The sequence below is a fragment of the Thalia democratica genome, chromosome 8 (assembly GCF_965202585.1).
Source record: "Thalia democratica chromosome 8, ktThaDemo2.hap1.1, whole genome shotgun sequence".
Lineage (NCBI taxonomy): Eukaryota > Metazoa > Chordata > Thaliacea > Salpida > Salpidae > Thalia > Thalia democratica.
This window is the reverse complement of record NC_139172.1, coordinates 32,379,932-32,405,888: the sequence shown is the minus strand read 5'-3', so window position 1 is coordinate 32,405,888 and position 25,957 is coordinate 32,379,932. Positions and strand designations below refer to the sequence as shown.

The window sequence follows — 25,957 nt, the reverse complement described above, 5'->3', positions numbered from 1 at the left end:
CATAAGTGTACAAAAGTCATGTTAGAATGCAAACTACAATTTATACAAATGTGACACATAACAAGTCAATCTTATCTGTAAACTCTTTTAACAAAATAACAAACAAAAAATTAAAATGTTGAAAATAAATTGACTTAATTTTCACTTTTAACATGTAGAATTATTGAAATTTTAACTAAATATTCTTTATATAATGCCATGGTTGAGGGATTATCAGCTTAATACAACTTTTTCTATTCATAATTATCTAAGAAGTTTGTTCAACTAGTTTCTTTTTGACACATTTAATAGTTAAAATGAGTTTTATTGTTCAGTTAACCAAAGTTATTGGGTTTATTATGTGTTTTGTTGAAGGCCACAAGTAAAAAGACTAATTTCTTAATATCTGTCTCATCCTGGAGCCTAAGCATTAATTTAAAAACTTAATCAGCACAAACAAATAAAAACTATAGTAAGAATTTATTTTATCCTCAGCAGAACTTTATAAAACTGATTATACCCCACAAATAATTTAAAGTCTAATTATTTTATAACCTCTTACAGTTCCTAAAATAATCAAAATTAAGGACTAGTGATAACTTGAGTAATAAATTAAGCTTACTAAGCTATCAACTCATTTTTATGTTCAAGTATTTTTTTCAAATTATTTAGTTGTTTACTGAATTTTTGAAATTTACTGAACAACTTTAATACCAGCTCTTTGGGCATTAAAAATAATACTGGAAATTAGTATATCTTGGTTCAAGATATAAGTAGAAGTATAATTATTTAAAATGACTGAAATTTTACTATGCATTTAAAAATTTATTTAAAACATTTTTTGCTGATTTTTCTTTATAATAGACTCAAAAAATTATTTTTTTTTTATGTATACTTTTTACTTATGTAAATCAAATTATTTAATTATATTTGTATATACAAACAGACTACTAAATAACAAAAGTTTATCACTTAAATCATAATGTTTAATCTATTTAAAAACTTATAAAACTTCTTTACTTCTACAGTAAATTTTTAATTATATTTCAACTATTATGGTTTTTGAACTATAATCACAAAAGAAGTTTAAAGCATTTAAAATATATAAAAACTTTGGACTCTTTTTTAAAATAGATGCTGATACTAAAAAAAAAACAAAAAAAAAAATATTAAGTATAAGTTAATGTATAAGTGTATAACAATAAAAGTATAACAACTTATTTATGTGATAAGTTATATAAAGTGTTACTTATATAGAAAACTTTTAATAATTTTTCTGTTTCTATTACTTGTTTGTTCAAGTCAAAATAAACAAACAAAAGATGTACTTGAATATCTAGTAGTATGGTTTTTATTTTATTATGTTTGTGCAGTCTAGCTTATTCTTCTACAGTTAAAAGCTTCTGATCGTTCTGTCATTAATTTTTAATTGTAATTTATGCTTCATTTCTTTTCATACAGTTTGTTATATACAAAAGTTTTGAACTAGTATGCAATATGTAATATTATTCAACTATGAACAAAGTCAAGTATAACTTAAGATCTAATAATAGTTTTACTTTGTTACACAACTACTTGAATTACAGTATTTATACAGTGCATAATTACGAAGTATTGTTTATAAAGTTCTAATACTTTGTCTTATTTATTAATTCCTTATACAAAAATAAAAATGTAGACCCATTATAGTTCAAGTTCCAATAAACATAAATCTTACAAAGCTATTACTACTTTAGTTTTGAAAAGGTTGATTGTGACGTATGAATTCAAAGAAGCAAGTACTAACTTTTTAAATGATTTTAAATTCATTACAAAAGTACAACATATAATGGTAAATATAATGTAGTTTTTTAGTCTATCTTTATTTATAAGTTCATATAATGTAAAGTAAATTAATTACTTTTTCTACTTTGAAAGTAAAGACTATCAATATACATGGAGAGAAAAGAACTTTTATTGATACACTTTTAATTTTTATAACTTTTTTTACTTCGCAACTCTGTCTTTTTTTTGATTTTCTTTAATTGTAAGTTTTATGGCTTGTTTGATTTCTAACCAATCTTTCTTGACTTCTTATATAAATTTTTAACTTCTTGCTATTCAATTTTAAAACCTTGTTTTGTTTTGGTTTCAGATAAAATTTGTAATGATTAATTTATAATTTTTAAAAAAGATAACTTACGCTTTAAAAAATGCAAGATGTTTGAGTGAAATTATGCCAAGTCAATTAGGTCATTCTAAATAAGAGACTTTATTTTTAAATTTTATGCAATGGCTAGTTTGTTTCAAACCTTGTTAACTTGTGTACCAAAATAAATATTTGGTTTTTACTGAAAATTACAATCTAATAATAAAGTAAAACCTAATAAACTAAAGTATCATTAAAATTAAGCTTACATATTAAGACGATTGTTTTAGAAATTAATACAAATGTTAAAGAGTTGTCATTTAAAGTAAATTTAAAATTGTAGTTGAGCTCAGGGTAAAGTTTTAGTCAGCTAAAACCGTCATTATAATATTTAAATAGATAAGTTTAAAATAAGCTAATCATTATAAATAAAAAGTTCCAGTTGAACAAAATATTTCTCGTTCAACAATAAAGCATCACAAAAAATCTAAACAATGTTACAAAGGAAATTCGCTTGAATATTTGTTAATTCTACGAACTAATATTCGTAATACTTCTGTAGTTGTTTTTAATAGCAAGTAGATTTGAACAAAATATAAGCAAAAACTATTAAAGTTTCTTAATAATCAGTATCAGTTAGCTTATTAAATGTATCCAAGTTAAGATCTGAAAATAAATTAATTGACAATTAATAGCTTTTAAATTAAAGTATGTGTTCGTTTTTAATAAATAGTCCATTGTTTTATTCACTAAGTTTAAAAATCTTTAACTTTACGATTACAATAGAGTTACTATATTGTACAGAGTTTTTAATAATATCTCTAGTTATGCTGTACTAATATCTATAATTACTAAAGTTTTCAACAACTTAAAAAAATAACTTTTTCCATTTGTTTTAGTATCAAAAAAACAGTACTGTTTTGAAGATGTTTCTGTACAATCTATTCTGGCTTACACACTATATAGCTTTTGATATGCGAACATATTTACGAAAATGAAGTACACAACGGGTTCGAACTCTCGACAATAAAATCATCTTACGACAAATAAAATACGACAAAGTGTATTCCTTGTAAGGCTACGGTTTAATGCGTTCGAATCTTAAAAATACTTTTAAAATTTTTTTGGTAACTACAACAAAATACAAAATATCTTGAACTAACTGGTATAACAATTAAAGGTATAATGATATAAATACTTTTCAGGTTGCTTGTACCAGTGAAAATAAGCAAAACTACAAAAAGAGAAAATAGATAGCCTTTACTAATGTACAATTAAATGACACTTTTTCGACCAGTCATTTAACAATTATTTTAAACACATGATTTAGAGGCTAAACATTATTTGAATTAAGTTGTTAGTATGTCGATAAGTTCATATAACTATCAAACATGCTTTAAATAAAAATATACTACAGTTTACTTTTAAATCATGTAAAGTTACATGCTCTAAAACTTATTTATCGTACACTTATTGTATTATTAAATTAAAAAAATTAACTTTACTTTTACTTTATTTTCAGTAACGAATAATAAAAAGCATTAACTTAAAACTTCTATTAATACAAATCTACTAGAAGTCGAGGTTTTTAAAGCTATAACTAAAAGAAAATAAGTATAATTGTTCTGCAGTTTGGTTACGTTTTACGTTCAACTTATTTTGTATTTAAATTTTAAAACAAAACTTCACGTAAAGAAATAATGGTTGAGAATTTACATTTATTTGTTTTAGTATATTTAGTTAAGCATGTTTAGAACCGACTGTTTTAGAATAGTATACGAAAATTTGAGGTTTAAAAGCTCTAACTAAAAGAAAAAATATATTTGGTCTAGGTACGTATAGAATCGTATTAAAATTTATAATTAAAAAGTTTTAACCGCTAGGTGGCGCCACTGAGTCGCAGACTTCTTCTGAGATTGCAACATTTTTGTTTGAGAAATCAAAAAAATTAAAAATATTTACTGGTTTTTTCACCGCTTGGTGACGCTGAAACCATACCATTCCTATCCCCCACCCACCAACCCCTTAGATTTAGCCTTGTCTCATACTGAGCGAAATTGTTTGTTTCCACTTAAAATATCTATGTACGTAATATACCCTTACAAATGCACTTTTCATTTTTATTTAATTTTTACCTATATCTAATTATACATTGTTACCATGCAAACTATAATATTACACACATAAACATTAACTTCAGCTTATATTTCTACCCATCATCCATAGTAATTTTTATCTTGTTAGCTTCAGATTCCAATGAAAGCAATGAACAGTTTTACGATTCTAATGAAGCAACTTCCGAAAGTTCCAACACTTTAGCTGCACAAAGCAGTTCTGGCAGCATAACAACTAAAACTAACATATCTGACTTATCTAACATTACCCATTTTCTATCTGATATTGGCAAGATAAAGTAAGGAACCTATTTTTTTCTAATACAAGTTCTATTTTTGAAAATTAAATCTTAGATTTAATGATCAATTTTTTTTAATTCTACTGTTAATGAAATGCATTATGCAATTGAAAAGCCTTAATGACAGTTTTTTAAAAATTTCCTCAAACAGTAGTAACCGTTGTATAAGTCAAGTTTATTTGTGTCAGTTGCAAAACTTTTCAATGAATTGATAAGATACATTTTAAACTAATGCAACTTTTATAGATTACAACTAGGATCTTTTATCCAACTTTATTTTAAACTACAAAGCTTGGTTAACACATCTTTTATAAAAAAACCTTGTCACAATCACAGTAACATAATAATTCTACTGTAAAATAGCATTCTAATGTTAACAGATTAGTTTAAAGTTAGTTTACTACATTTATAGAAAAAAAGTTTAAAATAAATTTTGTCTCAAGGTTTAAGCTTAACTTATCTATTTCTAAGTAAAAGTATTATTTTCTTTTCTGTAGAGCATGGTCTTCAAAAATTTTTATCAAAAGGCCCCTTTAAAAGAAATAAAAAAAGCTATGGCCCCCTAAAACTATATATTTAAAAAAACTACCATTAAATTCGCTTATAATTTTTTTTTAAATCTCGAACATCAATTTCACAGTTTTTAGTGTAAGTTTGAAATTATGTCCTTGTGGCTTCCACTTTTACGGCTTGTGGCCCCCTAAGTTTTCTTAATTCTTTGGAATATATCTAGTACCAGTTTCCCATTAAAAATGCGTAAGACCTTTTTTGTGCTGTTCATCATAAACTCCAGAATATCTAGTGTTAGTTTCAAGTAATGACCTCATGGCTCAATAGTTTTCTCTAATAGACCCCAAGGGAGCCACTTGGCTCAGTTTGGGGAATTTTGACTTAGTTAAACTTGGAAAACTACTCATTTTTTACGCTTAAGACCTTATATTTCACATAAGAAATAATAAAGTCCAGTATATCTAGTATAACTTTGAAGTTCACCTATAATATCTAGTGTAAGTGACTCTACAACCCCTTTACAAGTAACCCTGCCCCTTTGTAGACTATGACCCCTAAATAAATATGAATTTGCCCTTAAGGGGGCGATATAACATACTTTAGGAAACCCTGTTTTAAAACATAATAAATGTTATTTACAATCTGACTCTACTAAAACTTAGTTTAAAGAACGAAAACTTAACAAACAATTTGTAAGTAGAATTTATTAATTGTTTTCTGCACTCCTTTATATATGTAGTTTCAATTGCTAAACCTAAAAGTATTTAGCAAAACACAACGAATTGCAAACAAACGTTAGAATGGTGGTTTTAAAGTAAACTTAAAAAAAGCCCTGCAATATTTTAAACTAACATATGTAGAATCAAAAGTAAAAATGGAAATTTTTGAAACAAACTTTTGCAAGATTAGTTGAAACTAGTTAAAGTTTTATGTTTTTTTTTCAAGCTTTGTATATTAATGGAAAGTTTATATTTAAATTAAATATATAAATTAGTCATTCAACAAACTTAGCAACCGATTTTTGAAAAGTAATTTTTTTAATTTCCATTTAAAATAGTTAAAAAATAAACTTTAGTATAACTTTGTATACTGTTTTTTTTCACATTTTAAACATAGTTTTACAAACAAAATCAAAAATTAAAAACATAGAAAAACATAGAAAATCATAGAAAAACAAATTAAATGCATTAGTTCTAAAAAGGCAACACTTTTTTAAGCTAAAAATAAAAGAAAGAACATAAAATTGTTAATCGTTTAAAATACTACCACATTACCTTTTATAACTTTTTTGTGATATTGTACTTTGTTTAACGAAAATAAACAGAAAAATAAGTAAATCTTTAAATTGTAGATTGAATTTCCGACAATAACACGAATGCTTAATAATGCTTAATTAGTTAATAAACAGACCATCCTTGCTGTCAATATATTCATTTAAATTTAAAAATCAGAAAATTGTTCTCACGAACTAAAATTAGATTAACATACTGTAAAAAAATGTTGTAATCTAAGTTTATAAAAATGCAGTATATCTCAATTTGATACTTAAAAGTAAACAAAGAAAATTGCTAATATGACATGTTTATTCAACTAAAATAAATATTTGTTAGTATTACATAACAAAAAGCTTAAGTTACAAGTTTAGTTATTATAAACACTTATAATGGAATATTGACTAAAAAACAAATTTTACTTAAGAAAAAAACTAACTCAGTATAGTACCGATGGTTTACATTAAGTAATATGCAGAATTGAAAAGACAGTACTCTAAATCTAAACCTATTCACTTTTAAATTTGAAAGTTTTTATTCACGAAATATAAAAATTAAAAGAAGCTTTACGACTGTAAAGTTCTTTTTTGGTTTTTATTTCATTTGTAGCTCATTATAATTTTGGTTAAGTTGGGTATGCAACTCGATGACCGAAAGGTCTTTTCGCATATCCAGATCCTTGAATCAAATAATTTTGAGCAACTTTTCGTTTTTTTTTCAATAAACCTATATTATACTAAATTAAACAAATTAAAACTAGAATTGTTATTAGTTTATTAAACGAAAAAAAGCAATACTTAATTTTTTGTTCAATAAACTCTGTCTATTAAGTCGCACATTTCTTGGATAAATTTTAAAATCTTGTCCAGGACAGAAGCGTTTCCCAAATAAGGTAAAACCGAAAACAATTGGTGTTTTCTTGTTTAAAGTATTTTGTGTTTCTTTGTAAACGATTCCATTTATAAATAAAAATACTATGACAAACTTACTTAAATATTATAAATTAGAAAAATTTAAATTACGTTTTAAAATACTTATTAAGCTGTAAAGTTTTTTCAGCATACTTTTAAATTTAATTACTAAATACTTTTTATTTAATAAAAATTCTGTATAAGTAGTTTATAAACGATGTTTGCTTAAAAATTTGTTATTCTGTAGTTTGAAAGGAGAAGTACCTTCGGTTTTAATAAAAAAAAGGTCTATTACTTGAATGAGTTATTGGCACAGCTTTAAAAATACAAACGTTTTAGGTTAAATGCAATCATTGACTCCCAAGCAAAAATTTACAGTAGTTTGATTCATTAAATAATACTTTTCAAGCGTTTTGCATCATAAACATTTTAAAACTAATTCACATTTCAGGCTATATTGACATAATTACACACAAAGACCCGACACTAAGTCTGCACGTCACTTGCTCATAAATCATGTACATAAACTTTAAAAAATATTTTTAATCTGAGTAATAAAGACTTAGTAGTTATCATCGAACCTTGAAAATAGTTTTTTAAAGGCACTTTAAAAAGCATCTTAACAGTAAAAAGTTTCTGATAAAAAACATCTAGTATAATTCCTACATTAAATTTTAGTAGACAATAACTTCAATTAAATATTATTTTTAAGTTAAAATTTCTTAATCGTTTGTTTATGTGTTATTTTTTTTCACTTTCATTTTTACTTGAAATATTTATCCATCAACTGTCTTAAAGCTAAAACTTTTTGAGTATACATAGTTTTAAAATAAATACCATATATTCTGATCTGTTATAAGCTAAAAATTAAATTATTTTACTTTTCATATTACTAAAACTAGTTTGCAGTTTATTAAAAAATGAGTAGATGTTATTTTTTCGTTTAGTTTGAAAATCATTAGTAAGTTTAAGGAAGTTTTGAAACAAACAACTTTTTTTTTGTTTAAATGTAAAATGTTAACTAAAAACATAATTGTACTAAGATTAAAGACGTTTAAATAAATAAAGTATTGTTTGATGTTTTTTTTCAAGTTCAGTTATAACCTAAGCCCTACCATAAAAAAATTAAAACTTTTAAATATACAGACTTTACAAATTTAAAACACCGTTTATAATACCATACAATCACTATATCGAAACACCATACAACTAGGCTAAGTTCACAACTATTTATCCCAACTTATTTATCATATCTACTTTAAAAGTGATATGCTGTTAGAAAGTTCATCTTGTGTATACAAAAGTTTGCATTTCATGGCAGTTGACTACCGAAAAATGTAACCTTGTGCTTTAAACAGCAATGCGCAGCCGCCAATGCTATTCAAGTTATGCAACTTTTTCTGTTTGATGATCAATTACCCGAGACCAACACGGTGAGCTTCAATACACAACTCACAACAAACTTAACTGGTTGTTTAAGATGCGCGTAGTAACACTTAATTGTATTGCTTGGTAATGATCAATGCATAATGATACTTAATAGTTTTGAATCTTGAAAAATTCCGAACTAATGATTTTGAGCATGATGATACTGATACGAATTTATTGTTTAAAAACTTTAGTAATGTTTACACAATAATAAAAAACTTCAAACTCAACTGGTTGTTTAAAATACATTAAAAGTTTAGTAAGACTTATGTTTGGCATAATAAATAACTCTTTTAATATTTTTTAACTTGTTTAAGAGCTTTAACCATACTTAATTTGTTTAATTAAACAGTTTCTACAAAGTCTTAGCCGACGATAGTGTAACTATATACTTACTTAAAATACAAAAACTAAAAAAAAACGATTTTGTCTAAAAGTTTTTGGTTTATTGGTAAATAACAGAAAGAAAAATCAACATGAAACTTCCAGTAAGAAACAAAAATGAAAAACAAAAACAAAATTGAACAAGCAAGTTGCTCGTGTCATTTGAAAACTGATACAAAAACAAAAGTAAAAACAAAATAAACGAGGAAAAGTAAAAACCTCTTCATTGAACTACTATCATCAGTAAATAAAACTTGTCTCAATTGATTCGGAGCAAAAACTTAATTAAAAAATTCCTAACGAAGTTTAAATTTTTGAAAGCATGTCTGTAGTTTTGCAATTGATAGTAAGCAAATGTCTTGACTGTTTGATTTCTTTCGTGTTAAATTTTTTCAACATTTAAGAAATATTTTCATCATAAAGCGTTTGCTTATTAGCTATTACAAAAATGTCCCTGCTGTATTCGGCGTTCTAGTAAAAACAAAACTGAGCTCTAACACAATATTTTGATCAAAGAGGTCTAATCTTAGGTAGCATTTATAAAAAAAAAACGAAAAGAAACAACAGGCAACCTTAGTTGGGCAGTGCATGCTGTCTTGTTAAAATATGTACACACAAGCGGACGTAGCTAGACCGAAAAACACGAAGCTTCAAAAATTATATGACATATATATATATATATAAATATATATATATATACACTTAATTATCTTAATCGCTCTAAACATAGTTTAGGTTTACATTTCGTTCGAATAATGCTTGTACTATACAATTCATACTAAAATTGAACTTTGAATTGAAAAACCCAAAAAAAGTTTGTAGATTTGTGTTTTTTGATCTAGCTGCGTCACAAACGTCATTTCAACCCCAGCCGATAGTTTGAAACGCGTCAATACTAATAAAAATGTGATGGTTTTATACAAAATGATAAGACAACAACAACAAAAAAACTACTATTTTTACACTTAATTTTATAGCTAAAAAGTTCTGTTGTTTTTTACTGTTAGCTTAATATTTTTTAACTAAAGAGAGTCTTGTATACAAAAAAAAAACAAAAAAAAACATTAATGGCTGAATGTTGTAAATGAAAAAAATATTAAAGGCACGAAAAGCTTTACATTACGTAAAAAATTATAAAAGCTACTAAAAAAAATTTAAACTTAATACAAGTATTATAACTTTAACTTTGTGTAAATTTGTTGCGTAAATATTTTTCTCAGTTTTTTTAATCTAGTGCAAAAATATTTTATCACAAATTAATGTTTCAGTAAACCTCTGTGAATAAATTAACCAAGGGCAAGAATAGGGTTTTGATATAAACAAATCTCAGCAAAACGCTGAAAAAAAAACTAACTACTTGTATAAAAAATAGGCGAGTAGTTTTATCTATAAACGGTGACAACTTAAATTAACATTTTATACTATGTTGCAGCTTTAAGTAAAACATTTTTAAAACTACAAAAGATTCTTTCAATATTAAGTAACATTATAAAAAGTCACTTTTAAAATTATAGAATATTATCGTTTTTTAAAATTTGTCCAAAAAACTACGAAATAATCAACAACAAAAACACTTTTTTATTTACAATTGTTCGTTCCGCGGCCTCCCTCAAAAAAGAGAGGGCGCGCGTCAATGTCCAGCTTCTAAATTATCTATGTGACGTCGCAACGATCGTGTAACGACGTCATCGCATTATGACGTCACCATCTAGTTGCTTCGGTGGCGGCTCTTGTGGTGCTTCTTCGTCGACCTCTTCTCGGTCTTGCCCTTGTCCCTGCTGCCTCCCGCCCAGCCCTTCTTCTGATTTCGAGGTCGGATCTTGAGCGCCGGGTTGCTGTAGCTCGTTCGCAGTTGAGCCAGGAGACCCGCTGTAATTTTGTTTGTTGAAAATAAATTTTTCCAGTAAACATTTTTGTAAAAGTTTAATTAGATTGTAGTAATATATAAACCTTAAAATACGGAAAAAATAGTCTTTTTGTTTTGCACAATTATAATCAAGTAAGTTGTTTGTGTTGAGATCCGTGTAGTGTATGAAAAAAAAAATTAATAGTTTTTAAAGTGTTCAATTATTTATTCTAAACGAAAATTGTACATATATATCGAAAATGATGAGGTCAAATTAATTTAAACACTTAAACACTTTCCACAGAGCCCACTTGAAGGGCTTTTAAATAATTTATTCAGAAATGTAGATTTTCTAAAAACAATAAAATATTTTTCATAAAGCTAAATGCTTTAATCTTCAGCTAGTACGGTTAGAAATAATTAGTACTTTGCTAACCAATGATGCAGTTTCGATCATAACACAAAATTATATATGTATATATATATATGTATATATATATAAACAAACCGGTTTCACAGGTGGATCCGATCCAACCGTCGCCGCAAGTGCAGCTTCCGTCCACGGGATTGCACCTTCCCCCGTTCTCGCATTCACACTCGAACTCGCAGTTCGGACCGTATTTTCCTGTTGTGCACACTGTTAAAAATATTGTGAACTAAAGTGTGCCCAGGCTACAATATAGGTGTTTTTAATGTTCACAAAGCAAAAACGCAGAGATAAGTAGAAATCGTTGATTTATATACTGTTTTAAAAAATCTCAGTAAAAAATGATATAATAATTTAGTTAAAGAAGTTAAATACTATTAAGATAAAAACTTAAAATGAGGAAATTGTAGCTATATTAAATAATTAATTAACCGTTTTCGCAATGTGGGCCGGTCCTTCAAGAGGGGCAGAGACATTTTCCGGTTATCTGGTCGCATTTCACGTTGTCCTCACCGCAGCTGCACTTGCTCAGGCAATTCGGTCCGTACGTGCCAAGGGAGCAGCCTGAAAAATAATTTTATTTAGTGTTCGTAATTGTTTTGTTGACGTCAGTGAGAGCCATCATGTTTAAAACGAAAAAATACTGAGAAGAAGTGAGCATGTCAGTTTTTTTTAAGCTTCACTAACAGCACTTGACCGTAATTATTTTTGTCAAGCATTTATGAACCAACCGATTTCGCACTGCTGCCCGTGCCACCCAGGGGCGCACTTGCACCGTCCGGTCACGTGGTCGCAGTCCAGCGAGTTCCGGCAATCGCACCTCTTTGCGCAAGCAGCTCCGAAGAACCCTTTCGGGCAAGCTGTGGGAGAAAAGAGCATAGTTAGAATTTTACTTTTGTATCTTAATTTGTTTAATTTCTTATTATTTTGATGATTTTCCGTGGTACTACAACCACTTAATATACCTTTTGAAGATACTGTAAAAAAAAATCTTATTAACTTGCTTGTTTTTTCTCCATTAGTAAAATTAATCTTGTAAGCCTTATATCATTAAAAAAAAATTGAGTTCAAAAAGTGTAGTTTTTGAAATAATTTATACGCTGTTTGCTTTATATTTAAACTGCATTATATTTTTAAAAAGTTTAAATTTTAAACAAGTTATAGAATCCGAGCAAAAAAGTATAACATTTTACAAATTTTCACTTTTTAAAACAAGTGGTATAAACATAGCTAACATACCTATATGAAACATGTGTTTTACAGTTTTCAGACATAAAATGTCAACGAATTTTAAATATTATAACATAAAACAAAAAAGTTGTGTTACAAAACAGTACTAAAAATTGAACTACTTTGACTACTTTTTTACATGATATGTCGATAAAACTTTACACTTATATTTTAATAGCAATTTAAAAACAACTGACTGTTCTCGCAGAGAGCACCGTAGTATCCGGGTTTGCACTTGCACCACCCGTTTATCCGGTCACAAACTTCGTTCTGGTTACATGAACACTCGAGTTGGCAGTTCGGTCCCCATGTACCGTTGGTGCATTCTAAAAAAATTATATGAAGTTTACTAATTAGAATTGCAGATGTAAAACAATTACTACGCAAGTAAAAAATTAAAGTTAAACATCTTTTTATCTAAATATATATATTTTTTCAATTATTATTTAAAAACATTCTATATTAAAAAGTTTAGAGCGTATTTCAACGAATATTCAAATACAAAACAAGTATAAAGCAAACATTTCTTTTTTTTCACAAAAATACAGGGTAAATAATTTTTTTATTAGTTTAATTGTAGGTTGTTTTATGCAAAATATTTCACAGACATTTACACTCAAGATATTTACGGAATGTAATATGATTTCGAATTTAAATAAGTTACCATTTTGCAGTATGATACTGAAGCATATTTGTTTACTTTTATTAAAAAGCTTATAAGTTTAAGCACTTAAAGCCATGGTAAATGTCAGTGATCGTGTTGTGTTACAAAAGTTAAAAGTATCTGTTTACAAAAATACTTAGTAATTTCAACTTGAAACTCGATACACTTTTTGTTAATAAAAAGAAATTAGGGGACACTTACAAAACAAATTTTTGTAAGTATATATTATTGCGATACTGACCTTACTTATCATTTCTTATTAAGCTAGCACAAAAGTTTACTTACTTACAAAAATAATTTAATAATAAAATAAACTAGTTAAGAATTATGCTTTAGTTTGAGTTTTGTAAAAGTATTTTAAATAATTTAAATTTAAATTTTAAACAATAACTTGACTTTAGTTAATTTTGTTTTTGTAGCACTTAGCGCTTTGACTCAAAAATAATATTGGTGTTTTAATGAAGTTTTAATAATTTTTTTACAAAGTAGTTTGAAACAAAACTTAAACTGAAATTAATTAAAAACTATTTTTATAAAATCTAAAGTTAAAAAAGTTTACTAGAATAATTGTAAAAAACAAATCTTTTCAAACCTCGTTCACAAAGTGGTCCAGTCCACCCGAGCCCGCAGGTACAGTTTCCACTTTTTGGGTCGCAAAGCCCGTTGTTCTTACATGTACACTCGTTTTCACAATTTTCACCCCACGACCCTTGCTCGCAGTCTGAGTAAAATGTTACTTGTTATAAATTTGTTTTGTTTTCATATTCGTAAGTGAGATCTTATAACTAAATTGATGCTTGCAGTATATAGTTATCTATGCAACTTTATATTATTACATATAAAAATTATTTATTTTATCATAAATATACCTAAATACGTTGCATAAAGTTTAATTCGTGTGTTTTACTTGTTTTTGAGTTAAAACAAAAACAATTGAACACAAACTAGTGAAATTAGCTTTTTTCGGTCACGTTTAGTTTGACCGCAAATATTTTAATAGGAAGTTAATAATAATAAATCAAAAGTAAATAATAGATTATAATTATTTTAAAAACCTTCACAATAAAAAAATTCTAGACAAGGTTGTGTTTTACAATTGTGTGAATTAAATGATACTAAAACTGTCGTTGTAATATTTCACTTTTTAAAACTGCCGAAACATTTTAAAAACAAATTGACATTTTAAATCATTTAAAATTCCCCAACCTTCAGAATTAATTTTCTAAAAACGTCATTAGATAAAAATTACTCCTTCTAAAAGCCGTTTTTGTATTTATTTATATTTTGATAAACAGATTACGAAGACGATAAGGTAAAAGAAAGGTTTTGTTTCAATTCACGCACCACTTTATATATTAAAGGGATTACTAAAGTGTAACAAACTAAATAGTACTACTTGTTTTTTTTCATAACGTTTTTATAGATAAAAAACCACAAAAAACAAAATATTAAAGAATTTTCGATATCATTCACAAATTAATATCAATAAAAAGATTAAAACAAATTTGTGTCGACCTAATAGCGTAATTTCCTCCCATTTTTAGGACCTTTCTTAGACAAACAACCACAAAAAGCTACACATTTTCTATAGCAGTAAAGTAATAAAAATATTAAAACAAACTTGTCTCAACCAACCTGACAGGCAGTTGGGTCCGGTCTTACCCACTGGGCAGCCCACCTTCTGTGCGCACTCGCCCGTAACGGCGTCGCAACCACCCCCCGATCCGCAATCGCACTCCAGGAAGCAGTCCTTGCCGTAGAAGCCGGCCGGGCACGCTGTTTGGAAATTTGTCAATAAAGTTAATTTGATTAGGTGGCGGAAAACTGACTTTAAGTTAGTTTGCTGTATGACCGTTGAAGCACGTTCAATAATTTTTTGCAATCGGATTCTGAAAGAGGATTAGCCTCAATCATTGCAGTGAGCCTATGGTTTCGTGCGTAATATATTTTTTGAAATGGTAGTGTAAAAATGGTAGAACTTGAGGATTTTATTTAAATTGTTTTGTCTAATTTTGAATGTTATTTTTAGATACCCACTTTAAACTTAAGTGTATTGCAAGTTTGTCAAGCACTGTTTTAAATCGACCAATTTAAAAACTTTTTTTAAAGTTGTCAACTAAAAATCTTAACAGTTAAGAAACGGAAAACGATATGAATTTGTTTTTAAGATTTAAATACGTTAATGAGATTGAATTCAAGTTTTGAATTTAACACTTTATTATAGCTTTGTTTGCATTAAATAACTAAACTTTATTGCATTTTTGTATAACTTATACATAAAATAAGATAAATATAATTAACAATACCAAAACACATTCAAAGCTTAACAAAAAATAGAGCTAGAAAGTAAATACATTGGATACAAATTTCTTTCCTAAATATTATAGTAAAGAAGTATTATTAATATATAAAAAAACTATCAGCTTGTTCAAAGTAAGTTAACTTTTATAACTTACTTAAATAACAGTTGTGTATTAAAGTTATGAGATATAAGTTGCTTAACGTGTTTATAAAACAATTCATGTTAAATTTTGATCATGAAAATACATAACTGTAGTGGTTATTTTCGACAAAATCAGTAATAACTTTGTTTCAAATAATGTTTTCTTTTAATAATTCTATAAGAAAGTACTCATACTTTGAACTATAGATAAAATAGATACAAGTTAGTTCTCAGTTATCAAACATACAAAAATTCCTTAATGTTTTTTCTTTAATAAAAAGTTTGCTTGTTTAAAAAAAAAATACAGACTAATTGACTTTTCAAGTAAATTTATACCAACAGTTTTACTTAACATTGAAAAAGCATCAAGACATGATTATGGTAAGAAAACATCAAACTTTTTAGTGAACAACTTTAAGTAGCTTTTTTTTACGCAAAACTTTTCTTTAAATAATTAACTTTTAAATAGATAAAACAAACAACTTTAAATTACTGGTTGAACAAAGTTATTGAAACTAAACAATTAACCTTAGTTTAATTAAGTTATAAACATCTAAGACAACTTGTTATAAAGCAAAATTTGCTTTAGCTTATGTGTAAATTAAATAATAAGACTTTACTAACCATTTTTGGAGGTTTATCCAATCCATTGTCAAAAGATGTAATTGATCTGATTTCTACAATACAAGTGTACTAACAGTCCAAAAAATTTTTAATACTAAATACTTATTTTCAGAAGAGCTCAAAAAATAAGTAAGCTTATAGTGACGTAACAATACAAAGCTGCTGTACAATATTTTACACTTTAAATAGAAAAAGTTTGATTTCGCTTAGTTTCTTCATTCAAGACAAATAAGTTAATGTAATTGCTTACAATAAATTAAAGTAAATTTAACTAATGTTCTTTTATATGAATATTAAGCATAAAAACTTATTACATATTTAGAAAAGTATGGTGAAAGTGACAATTATTTTCAATTTATCAAAGTCCTTTGAAATTATACTACATTGATTAATGGTAAAAGTTTTTTTTAAGTAATTTGTTAAGCTCTGTTTATTAATTTTCCTTAGATTCAAAGCTTGAGTGTATAAAACGTTAAAATAAATAATAGTTAAAAAATAAAAATTATCTTACAAAAAAGTTGGACTGCAATGAGTCGATCTCAAGTCGCTGGATTCCAATGCTCTCACGACGACCACTCGACTATATTACCCTACCTACACGTACATTTATATTTGTGAGATTATAACCTCAGGTTTATTTTCGTTAAACAATGTTTTTAATTTATTTTTTTACAACACTTAGTTAGGTATAATCGTATATGCAAATGTACCTAAAAATAATTTAGTTTATAGTATTTGTCTGTTTAAAACCCTGTTTGCAAAGTTTCTAACACTCAAAAGCTTTTTAATAGCTTATTTATAACTTTTAATTGCCTTAAGTAAAGTTTGTGCATTTAGTTTAGTATATTTTAAATATTTTTTACTTAAGAATAAAAAGTAGTACTTGTTTTAAATATTTTTATTTTATTAATAATTTGCACAGTTTATGGAAATTAGTTATTTCACTTTTAACAAAAAGTTTTTTCTTTTTTTTTTTTAATAACCTTGTAATACATCTTGACTTGTTTTAAAAAAGATAGTTTAAAAACTTTTAAGCATACTGTTTAGAAAAATAGTTACTAAATCATAATAAAACAAGGTTTAGTAGTTGAAAAGTTTATACTGATTTAAATATTGTACAAAATCACAAATCTTTTGTGAGGTGCTTCTATACAAAATAGAACTATATTTTTGTATGCATTTAAATTTATAGCTTATAGCTGGAAGGTAACTTAATTAAAAAAGTTTTAGTGCAACCATTATTATAAAAAAATGAGTTGTAAGTATTTTATAAATTTTTTAGTTGATAATTTATTCAAACTTAGATAAAGGGCTAAACAAAGCTTTTAAAACTATCTATCCAATAAAAAGTAGTAGACTAAACGAACGAAAACTATTAGATGGTCAAAAAAATTGAAAAATAAATCTATAATACTTTTTACATACAACTTTCTTTTTCATTACAGACTATTACAACGTAATTTGCACAATACATGCATAAAAACTGTTCACAAAAACCTAAAAATCTTGTACATTTTTAATGATAAGTTTTAAATACATCTTGATTTCTTTAAAAGTAAACTGTTTATTTATAAAAACAACTAAATCACAATAAAATTAGGTTTAGTAAATGAAAATTAAAAAAGTATTTGTTTTTATTACACAAACAATTTTTCATTAGGTAATTTCGAACAGCTATTGCGAGAATAACCAATACCATTAAGTAAATTTAAACAAAACTAACTTGACCAGCTTTTCAAAACAAGTCTAAGAGTAAAAGTGTTCTCTAAGCAAAGTTTACTGTTTCGAGAATCGTAAAATAGTTTAATTTAAAAAATATTTGTAACAACAAAATCTAAGTATTTAAACTAATATAGTATTCAGAGTCTTTGAGTTGTTTATATGTAGTATTTCGTTTTAAGTTCTGAATAACTCGTTTAATCTTTAAAGTAAATAAATTTAAAAATCTCAGTTTTAGTTCCAAAATGGATCGAAATTTATTTTTAGCTTTAAAATTTAAATGATATCTCATTGTGTTTAAATTAGTTTAATGTATTTTAACGAAACAAGTTTCAGATTTATTATTCAATGCACTAGTTTTTTCCTCGTAACTTTTTTATGTTTTTAATATGTATGAAAAGTTTTGTTTAAGTTTTAAAAATAATTGCCATAGTTTGTGTTTTTTCTTTACCAAGATATGTGAATTCTCTTGTTTCTTATAACTAAGTAATTGCATGTCTAGTATTAATAAATTATATAAAGTAAGTGGAAGAAGTTTAGTACAGCTAGATTTAAAGAAGCTGAACCTTAAACGGTGCTATTTAAAAAAAAAAAGCTAACTTAGTTACGAATCGGGACCAAAATAATAAATCAGTTATAAAAATGATAATTTAAGTCTTATTACTTTATATTAACTATGTTTAAATCCATGTAACGCAATTAATCAAATGTAAATCGTTTTAAAATAAGTTAACTTTTTAAAACGTATTGCGTTATTTTTTACTCCAGCTAAGTCTTTCATTATTTTGTAGGTGTTTAATAAATAATAATATATTTGATTAGTTTTGTACAAGTCGGATGTTCAACAACAAACATTTACACTTTTATTTAGTTATTTTTTGTTAAGTTCTGTTTTATTCAAAAAGATTTAGTCCTTGATTGTAAAAGTTCTTAATTTTAGGTGGTTTCCCTTCTATTGTTTGCAAGCTAAATTTAGTAAAATTCAGAAAAATTTTAGCTTATAATAAATAACTAACATTTGTAGACTAACCAAGTAAATTTCATTGCACACAATAAATCTAACTATCTTAACTACATTATTAGTTTTTAGATTATAACTTTATCTGTTTTAAACCAATTATAACCTTACAACATAAGTGTACAACATAAGTGTACAAAAGTCATGTTAGAATGCAAACTACAATTTATACAAATGTGACACATAACAAGTCAATCTTATCTGTGAACTCTTTTAACAAAATAACAAACAAAAAATTACAATGTTGAAAATAAATTGACTTAATTTTCACTTTTAACATGTAGAATTATTGAAATTTTAACTAAATATTCTTTATATAATGCCATGGTTGAGGGATTATCAGCTTAATACAACTTTTTCTATTCATAATTATCTAAGAAGTTTGTTCAACTAGTTTCTTTTTGACACATTTAATAGTTAAAATGAGTTTTATTGTTCAGTTAACCAAAGTTATTGGGTTTATTATGTGTTTTGTTGAAGGCCACAAGTAAAAAGACTAATTTTTTAATATCTGTCTCATCCTAGAGCCTAAGCATTAATTTAAAAACTTAATCAGCACAAACAAATAAAAACTATACTAAGAATTTATTTTATCCTCAGCAGAACTTTATAAAACTGATTATACCCCTCAAATAATTTAAAGTCTAATTATTTTATAACCTCTTAAAGTTCCTAAAATAATCAAAATTAAGGATTAGTGATAACTTGAGTAATAAATTAAGCTTACTAAGCTATCAACTCATTTTTATATTCAAGTATTTTTTTCAAATTATTTAGTTGTTTACTGAATTTTTGAAATTTACTGAACAACTTTAATACCAGCTCTTTGGGCATTAAAATTAATACTGGAAATTAGTATATCTTGTTTCAAGATATAAGTAGAAGTATATTTTATTTAAAATGACTGAAATTTTACTATGCATTTAAAAATTTATTTAAAACATTTTTTGCTGATTTTTCTTTATAATAGACTCAAAAAATTTTTTTTTTTTATGTATACTTTTTACTTATGTACATCAAATTATTTAATTTTATTTGTATATACAAACAGACTACTAAAACAACAAAAGTTTATCACTTAAATCATAATGTTTAATCTATTTAAAAACTTATAAAACTTCTTTACTTCTACAGTAAATGTTTAATTATATTTCAACTATTATGGTTTTTGAACTATAATCACAAAAGAAGTTTAAAGCATTTAAAATATATAAAAACTTTGGACTCTTTTTTAAAATAGATGCTGATACTAAAAAAAAATTAAAAAACAAATATTAAGTATAAGCTAATGTATAAGTGTATAACAATAAAAGTATAACAACTTATTTATGTGATAAGTTATATAAAGTGTTACTTATATAGAAAACTTCTAATAATTTTTCTGTTTCTATTACTTGTTTGTTTAAGTCAAAATAAACAAACAAAAGATGTACTTGAATATCTAGTAGTATGGTTATTATTTTATTATGTTTGTGCAGTCTAGCTTATTCTTCTACAGTTAAAAGCTTCTGATTGTTCTGTCATTAATTTTTAATTGTATATTTATGCTTCATTTCTTTTCATACAGTTTGGTATATACAAAAGTTTTGAACTAGTATGCAATATGTAATATTATTCAACTATGAACAAAGTCAAGTATAACTTAAGATCTAATAATAGTTTTACTTTGTTACACAACTACTTGAATTACAGTATTTATACAGTGCATAATTACGAAGTATTGTTTATAAAATTCTAATACTTTGTCTTATTTATTAGTTCCTTATACAAAAATAAAAATGTAGACCCATTATAGTTGAAGTTCCAATAAACATAAATCTTACAAAGCTATTACTACTTTAGTTTTGAAAAGGTTGATTGTGACGTATGAATTCAAAAAAGCAAGTACTAACTTTTTAAATGATTTTAAATTCATTACAAAAGTACAACATACAATAGTAAATAAAATGTAGTTTTTTAGTCTATCTTTATTTATAAGTTCATATAATGTAAAGTAAATTAATTACTTTTTCTACTTTGAAAGTAAAGACTATCAATATACATGGAGAGAAAAGAACTTTTATTGATACACTTTTAAATTTTTATAACTTTTTTTACTTAGCAACTCTGTCTTTTTATTGATTTTCTTAAATAGTAAGTTTTTTGGCTTGTTTGATTTCTAACCAAACTTTCTTGACTTCTTATATAAATTTTTAATTCAATTCAATTTTAAAACCTTGTTTTGTTTTGGTTTCAGATAAAATTTGTAATGATTAATATATAATTTTTAAAAAAGATTACTTACGCTTTAAAAAATGCAAGATGTTTGAGATCTAATAGTCAATTAGGTCATTCTAAATAAGAGACTTTATTTTTAAATTTTATGCAATGGCTAGTTTGTTTCAAACCTTGTTAACTTGTGTACCAAAATAAATATTTTGTTTTTACTGAAAATTACAAACTAATAATAAAGTAAAACCTAATAAACTAAAGTATCATTAAAATTAAGCTTACATATTAAGACGTTTGTTTTAGAAATTAATACAAATGTTAAAGAGTTGTCATTTAAAGTAAATTTAAAATTGTAGTTGAGCTCAGGGTAAAGTTTTAGTCAGCTAAAACCGTCATTATAATACTTAAATAGATAAGTTTAAAATAAGCTAATCATTATAAATAAAAAGTTCCAGTTGAACAAAATATTTCTCGTTCAACAATAAAGCATCACAAAAAATCTAAACAATGTTACAAAGGAAATTCGCTTGAATATTTGTTAATTTTACGAACTAAAATTCGTAATACTTCTGTAGTTGTTTATAATAGCAAGTAGATTTGAACAAAATATAAGCAAAAACTATAAAAGTTTCTTAATAATCAGTATCAGTTAGCTTATTATATGTATCCAAGTTAAGATCTGAAAATAAATTAATTGACAATTAATAGCTTTTAAATTAAAGTATGTGACGTTTTTAATAAATAGTCCATTGTTTTATTCACTAAGTTTAAAAATCTTTAACTTTACGATTACAATAGAGTTACTATATTGTACAGAGTTTATTTTAATAGCTCTAGTTATGCTGTACTAATATCTATAATTACTAAAGTTATCAACAACTTAAAAAATAACTTTTTGCATTTGTTTTAGTATCAAAAAAAAAAGTACTGTTTTGAAGATATTTCTGTACAATCTATTCTGGCTTACACACTATATAGCTTTTGATGTGCGAACATATTTACGAAAATGAAGTACACAACGGGTTCGAACTCTCGACAATAAAATCACCTGCTCTCAGTTCTAACCACTAGTTTATAGGAACTTTAATCTAGATTAAAAAACTCAAAATGAAGAAAATGGATACTACGCGGTTTCGAACACGGACCGTCTGGCTTACATTTCGGCCCTTTAACCACTGTGCTATCGCCGAACTTGTATGTTGCTTTTCTTTTGCATATATAATTTGGTTTATTTATGTCATTATTAGTAAAATTTATGTTATTCGAAGGTAAAATAGTAAGTAAAACTTGTTTAGGTATTTGAAGTACAAACATGAAGTATTAGAGGTTATCATAAAACTCCAAATATAAACTAAACACACAAGTTTTGTACTTTTTAGTTGTGATTTCTTTTCATCATAGACTAAGAAAAAATACTTTGAAAAGAGTTATAGACACAGTAGTATGGAATCCGGGTATATATAAAAACTAAATTTGTCGATCACTTTCAGTTTTATATGAATCAACAGCATTGATCATATTAATACTTGAAGTATTTTTTCTATTATGAAACTAAAGGGACTGTAATTGTTTAAAACTATTTTAGTTGAGTTTAAAATATTTTTTTTTAACCTTAAAACATTCTTTTAGTTTGCTCATACTCGAAAAAAAAACTTGTTTTTAAGTCTAATTTACTTAAAAATATAACTTTTTATAGTGTTTATTCATTAATCAGCAAGCCACTACTGATTAGTTTACTGATAAGCTCTTCTTAAGTTTGAAAATATTATATATTTATGACTTCATTTAAGCATGTAAAAACAACATGAAATATATTATATGCAGAAGGAAAGCGTATTCCTTGTAAGGCTACGGTTTGATGCGTTCGAGTCTTAATATTAGTTTTAAAATGTTTTTGATAACTACAACAAAGTACAAAATATCATGAACTAACTAGTATAGCAATGAAAGTTATAAAAATATAATTACTTTTCAGGTTGCTTGTATCAGTGAAAATAAGTAAAACTCGAAAAGAGAAAATAGATATCCTTTACTAGTGTACAATTAAATGACACATTTTCGACCGGTTATTAAATAATTATTTTAAACAAATGATTTGTAGGCTAAACATTAATTAAGTTAAATTGTAGTCAGTCGACAAGTTCATAGAACTATCAAACATGCTTTTTTACAAAAAATATACTACAGTTTACTTATAAATCATGTAAAGTTACGTGCTCTAAAACTTATTCATCTTACACTTTCAGATATCAGTTTATTAAATAAAAAATGTATTCTACTTTTACTGTATTTTTAGTAATAAAAACCATTCACTTTAAACTTCAATTAAAACAAACCTACTAAAAGTCGAGGTTTTTAAAGCTCTAACTAAAAGAAAATAAGTATAATTCTTCTGCAGTTTGGTTACGTTTTATGTTCAACTTATTTTGTATTTAAATTTTAAAACAAAACTTCACGTAAAGAAATAATGGTTGAGAATTTACTTTTATTTGTTTTAGTATATTCAGTTAAGCATGTTTAGAACCGTCTATTTTAGAAAAGTATACGAAAATTTGAGGTTTAAAAGCTCTAACTAAAAGAAAATAAGTATAATTGTTCTGCAGTTTGGTTACGTTTTATGTTCAACTTGTTTTGTATTTAAATTTTAAAACAAAACTTCACGTAAAGAAATAATGGTTGAGACTTCAAATTTATTTGTTGCAGTATACTAAGTTAAGCATGTTTAAAACCGTTTATTTCAAAGAAGTACACAAAAATTTGAGGTTTAAAAGCTCTATATAAAAGAAAAAATATATTTGGTCTTGGTAGGTATAAAATCGTATTAAAATTTATAATTATAAAGTTTTAACCGCTAGGTGGCGCCACTGAGTCACAGACTTGTTCTGAGATTGCACCATTTTTTTTTGAGAAATCAAAAAAATTAAAAAAATTTACTGGTTTTTTCACCGCTTGGTGACGCTGAAACCATACCATCCCTATCCCCCACCCACCAGTCCTTTATATTTAGCCTTGTCTCATACTGAGCGAAATTGTTTTTTTCACCTAAAATATCTATGTACGTAATATACCCTTTCAAATGCACTTTCCATTTTTATCATATTTTTACCTATATCTAATTATACATTGTTACCATGCAAACTATAATATTACACATATAAACATTAACTTTAGCTTATATTTCTAACCATCATCCATAGTACTTTTTATCTTGTCAGTTTCATATTCCAATGAAAGCGATGAACAGTTTTACGATTCCAATAAATCAGTTTCCGTAGGTTCGAACACTTTAGCTGCACAAAGCAGTCCTGGCAGCATAACAACTAAAACAAACACATCTGACTCAACTAAAATTACCAACTTTCTTCCTGATCTTGGCAAGATAAAGTAAGGAGCCTATTTTGTTCTAATTTTGAAAATTAAATCTTAGATTTAATGATCAATTTATTTTTAATTCTACTGTTAATGAAATGCATTATGCAATTAAAATGCCTTAATAACAGTTTTTTTTAAAGTTGCCTCAAACAGTAGGAACCCTTGTATAAGTCAAGTTTTTTTGTGTCAGTTGCAAAATTTTTCAATGAATTGATAAGATACATTTTAAACTAATGCAACTTTTATAGATTACAACTAGGATGTTTTATCAAATTTTATTTTAAACTACAAAGCTTGGTTAACACAACTTTTATAAAAAAACCTTGTCACAATCATAGTAAGATAAAAATTCTACTGTAAAATAGCCTTCTAATGTTAACAGATTAGTTTAAAGTTAGTTTACTAAATTTAAAGAAAAAAAATTAAAAACAAATTTTGTCTCAAGGTTTAAGCTTAACTTATCTATTTCTAAGTAAAAGTATTATTTTCTTTATGTAGAGCATGGTCTTCAAAAATTTTTATCAAAAGGCCCCTTTAAAAGAAATAAAAAATGCTATGGCCCCCTAAAACTATATATTTTAAAAAACTACCATTAAAACCGCTTAAAACTTTTTTTTAAATCTCGAACATCAATTTCAGAGTTTTTAGTGTAAGTTTGAAATTATGTCCTTGTGGCTCCCACTTTTACGGCTTGTGGCCCCCTAAGTTTTCTTAGTTCTTTGGAATATATCTAGTACCAGTTCAACCATTAAACATTTGTAAGACCTTTTTTTTCTGTTCATTATCAACTCCAGAATATCTAGTGTTAGTTTCAAGTAATGACCTCATGACCCCATAACTTTCTCTAATAGACCCCAAGGAGGCCACTTTGCTCAGTTTGGGAAACTTTGACTTAGTTAACCTTACAAAACTACCCTTAAATACGCTTAAGACCTTATATTATCACATAAGAAATAATAAAGTCAAGTATATCTAGTATAACTTTGAAGTTCACCTATAATATCTAGTGTAAGTTCTAAGTGACTCTACAACCCCTTTACAAGTAACCCTGCCCCTTTGTAGACTATGACCCCTAAATAAATATGAATTTGCCCTTAAGGGGGCGATATAACATACTTTAGGAAACCCTGTTTTAAAACATAATAAATGTTATTTACAATCTGACTGTACTAAAACTTAGTTTAAAGAACGAAAACTTAACAAACAATTTGTAAGTAGAATTTATTAATTGTTTTCTGCACTACTTTATATATGTAGTTTCAATTGCTAAACCTAAAAGTATTTAGCAAAACACAACGAATTGCAAACAAACGTTAGAATGGTGGCTTTAAAGTAAACTTAAAAAAAGCCCTGCAATGTTTTAAACTAAAATATGTAGA

The 25,957-nt window shown here is 26.0% G+C and overlaps 1 protein-coding gene across 1 annotated transcript in view; it reads right to left on the bottom strand.

The window, feature by feature from the left end:
- The window catches only part of LOC145843148 (uncharacterized), a 35,033-nt gene extending 10,738 nt beyond the window's left edge, over nucleotides 1-24,295 (bottom strand). Inside the window, exons 1-9 of the mRNA XM_082950610.1 lie at nucleotides 24,275-24,295; nucleotides 24,141-24,225; nucleotides 14,827-14,967; nucleotides 13,784-13,912; nucleotides 12,725-12,853; nucleotides 12,029-12,157; nucleotides 11,772-11,861; nucleotides 11,379-11,507; nucleotides 10,776-10,893 (exon numbers count right to left, since the gene is read on the bottom strand). Coding sequence (XP_082806736.1) covers nucleotides 10,776-10,893; nucleotides 11,379-11,507; nucleotides 11,772-11,861; nucleotides 12,029-12,157; nucleotides 12,725-12,853; nucleotides 13,784-13,912; nucleotides 14,827-14,967; nucleotides 24,141-24,225; nucleotides 24,275-24,295 — 971 coding nt within the window. The remainder of the gene's footprint in view (nucleotides 1-10,775; nucleotides 10,894-11,378; nucleotides 11,508-11,771; nucleotides 11,862-12,028; nucleotides 12,158-12,724; nucleotides 12,854-13,783; nucleotides 13,913-14,826; nucleotides 14,968-24,140; nucleotides 24,226-24,274) is intronic.
- Nucleotides 24,296-25,957: the final 1,662 nt, after the last annotated feature.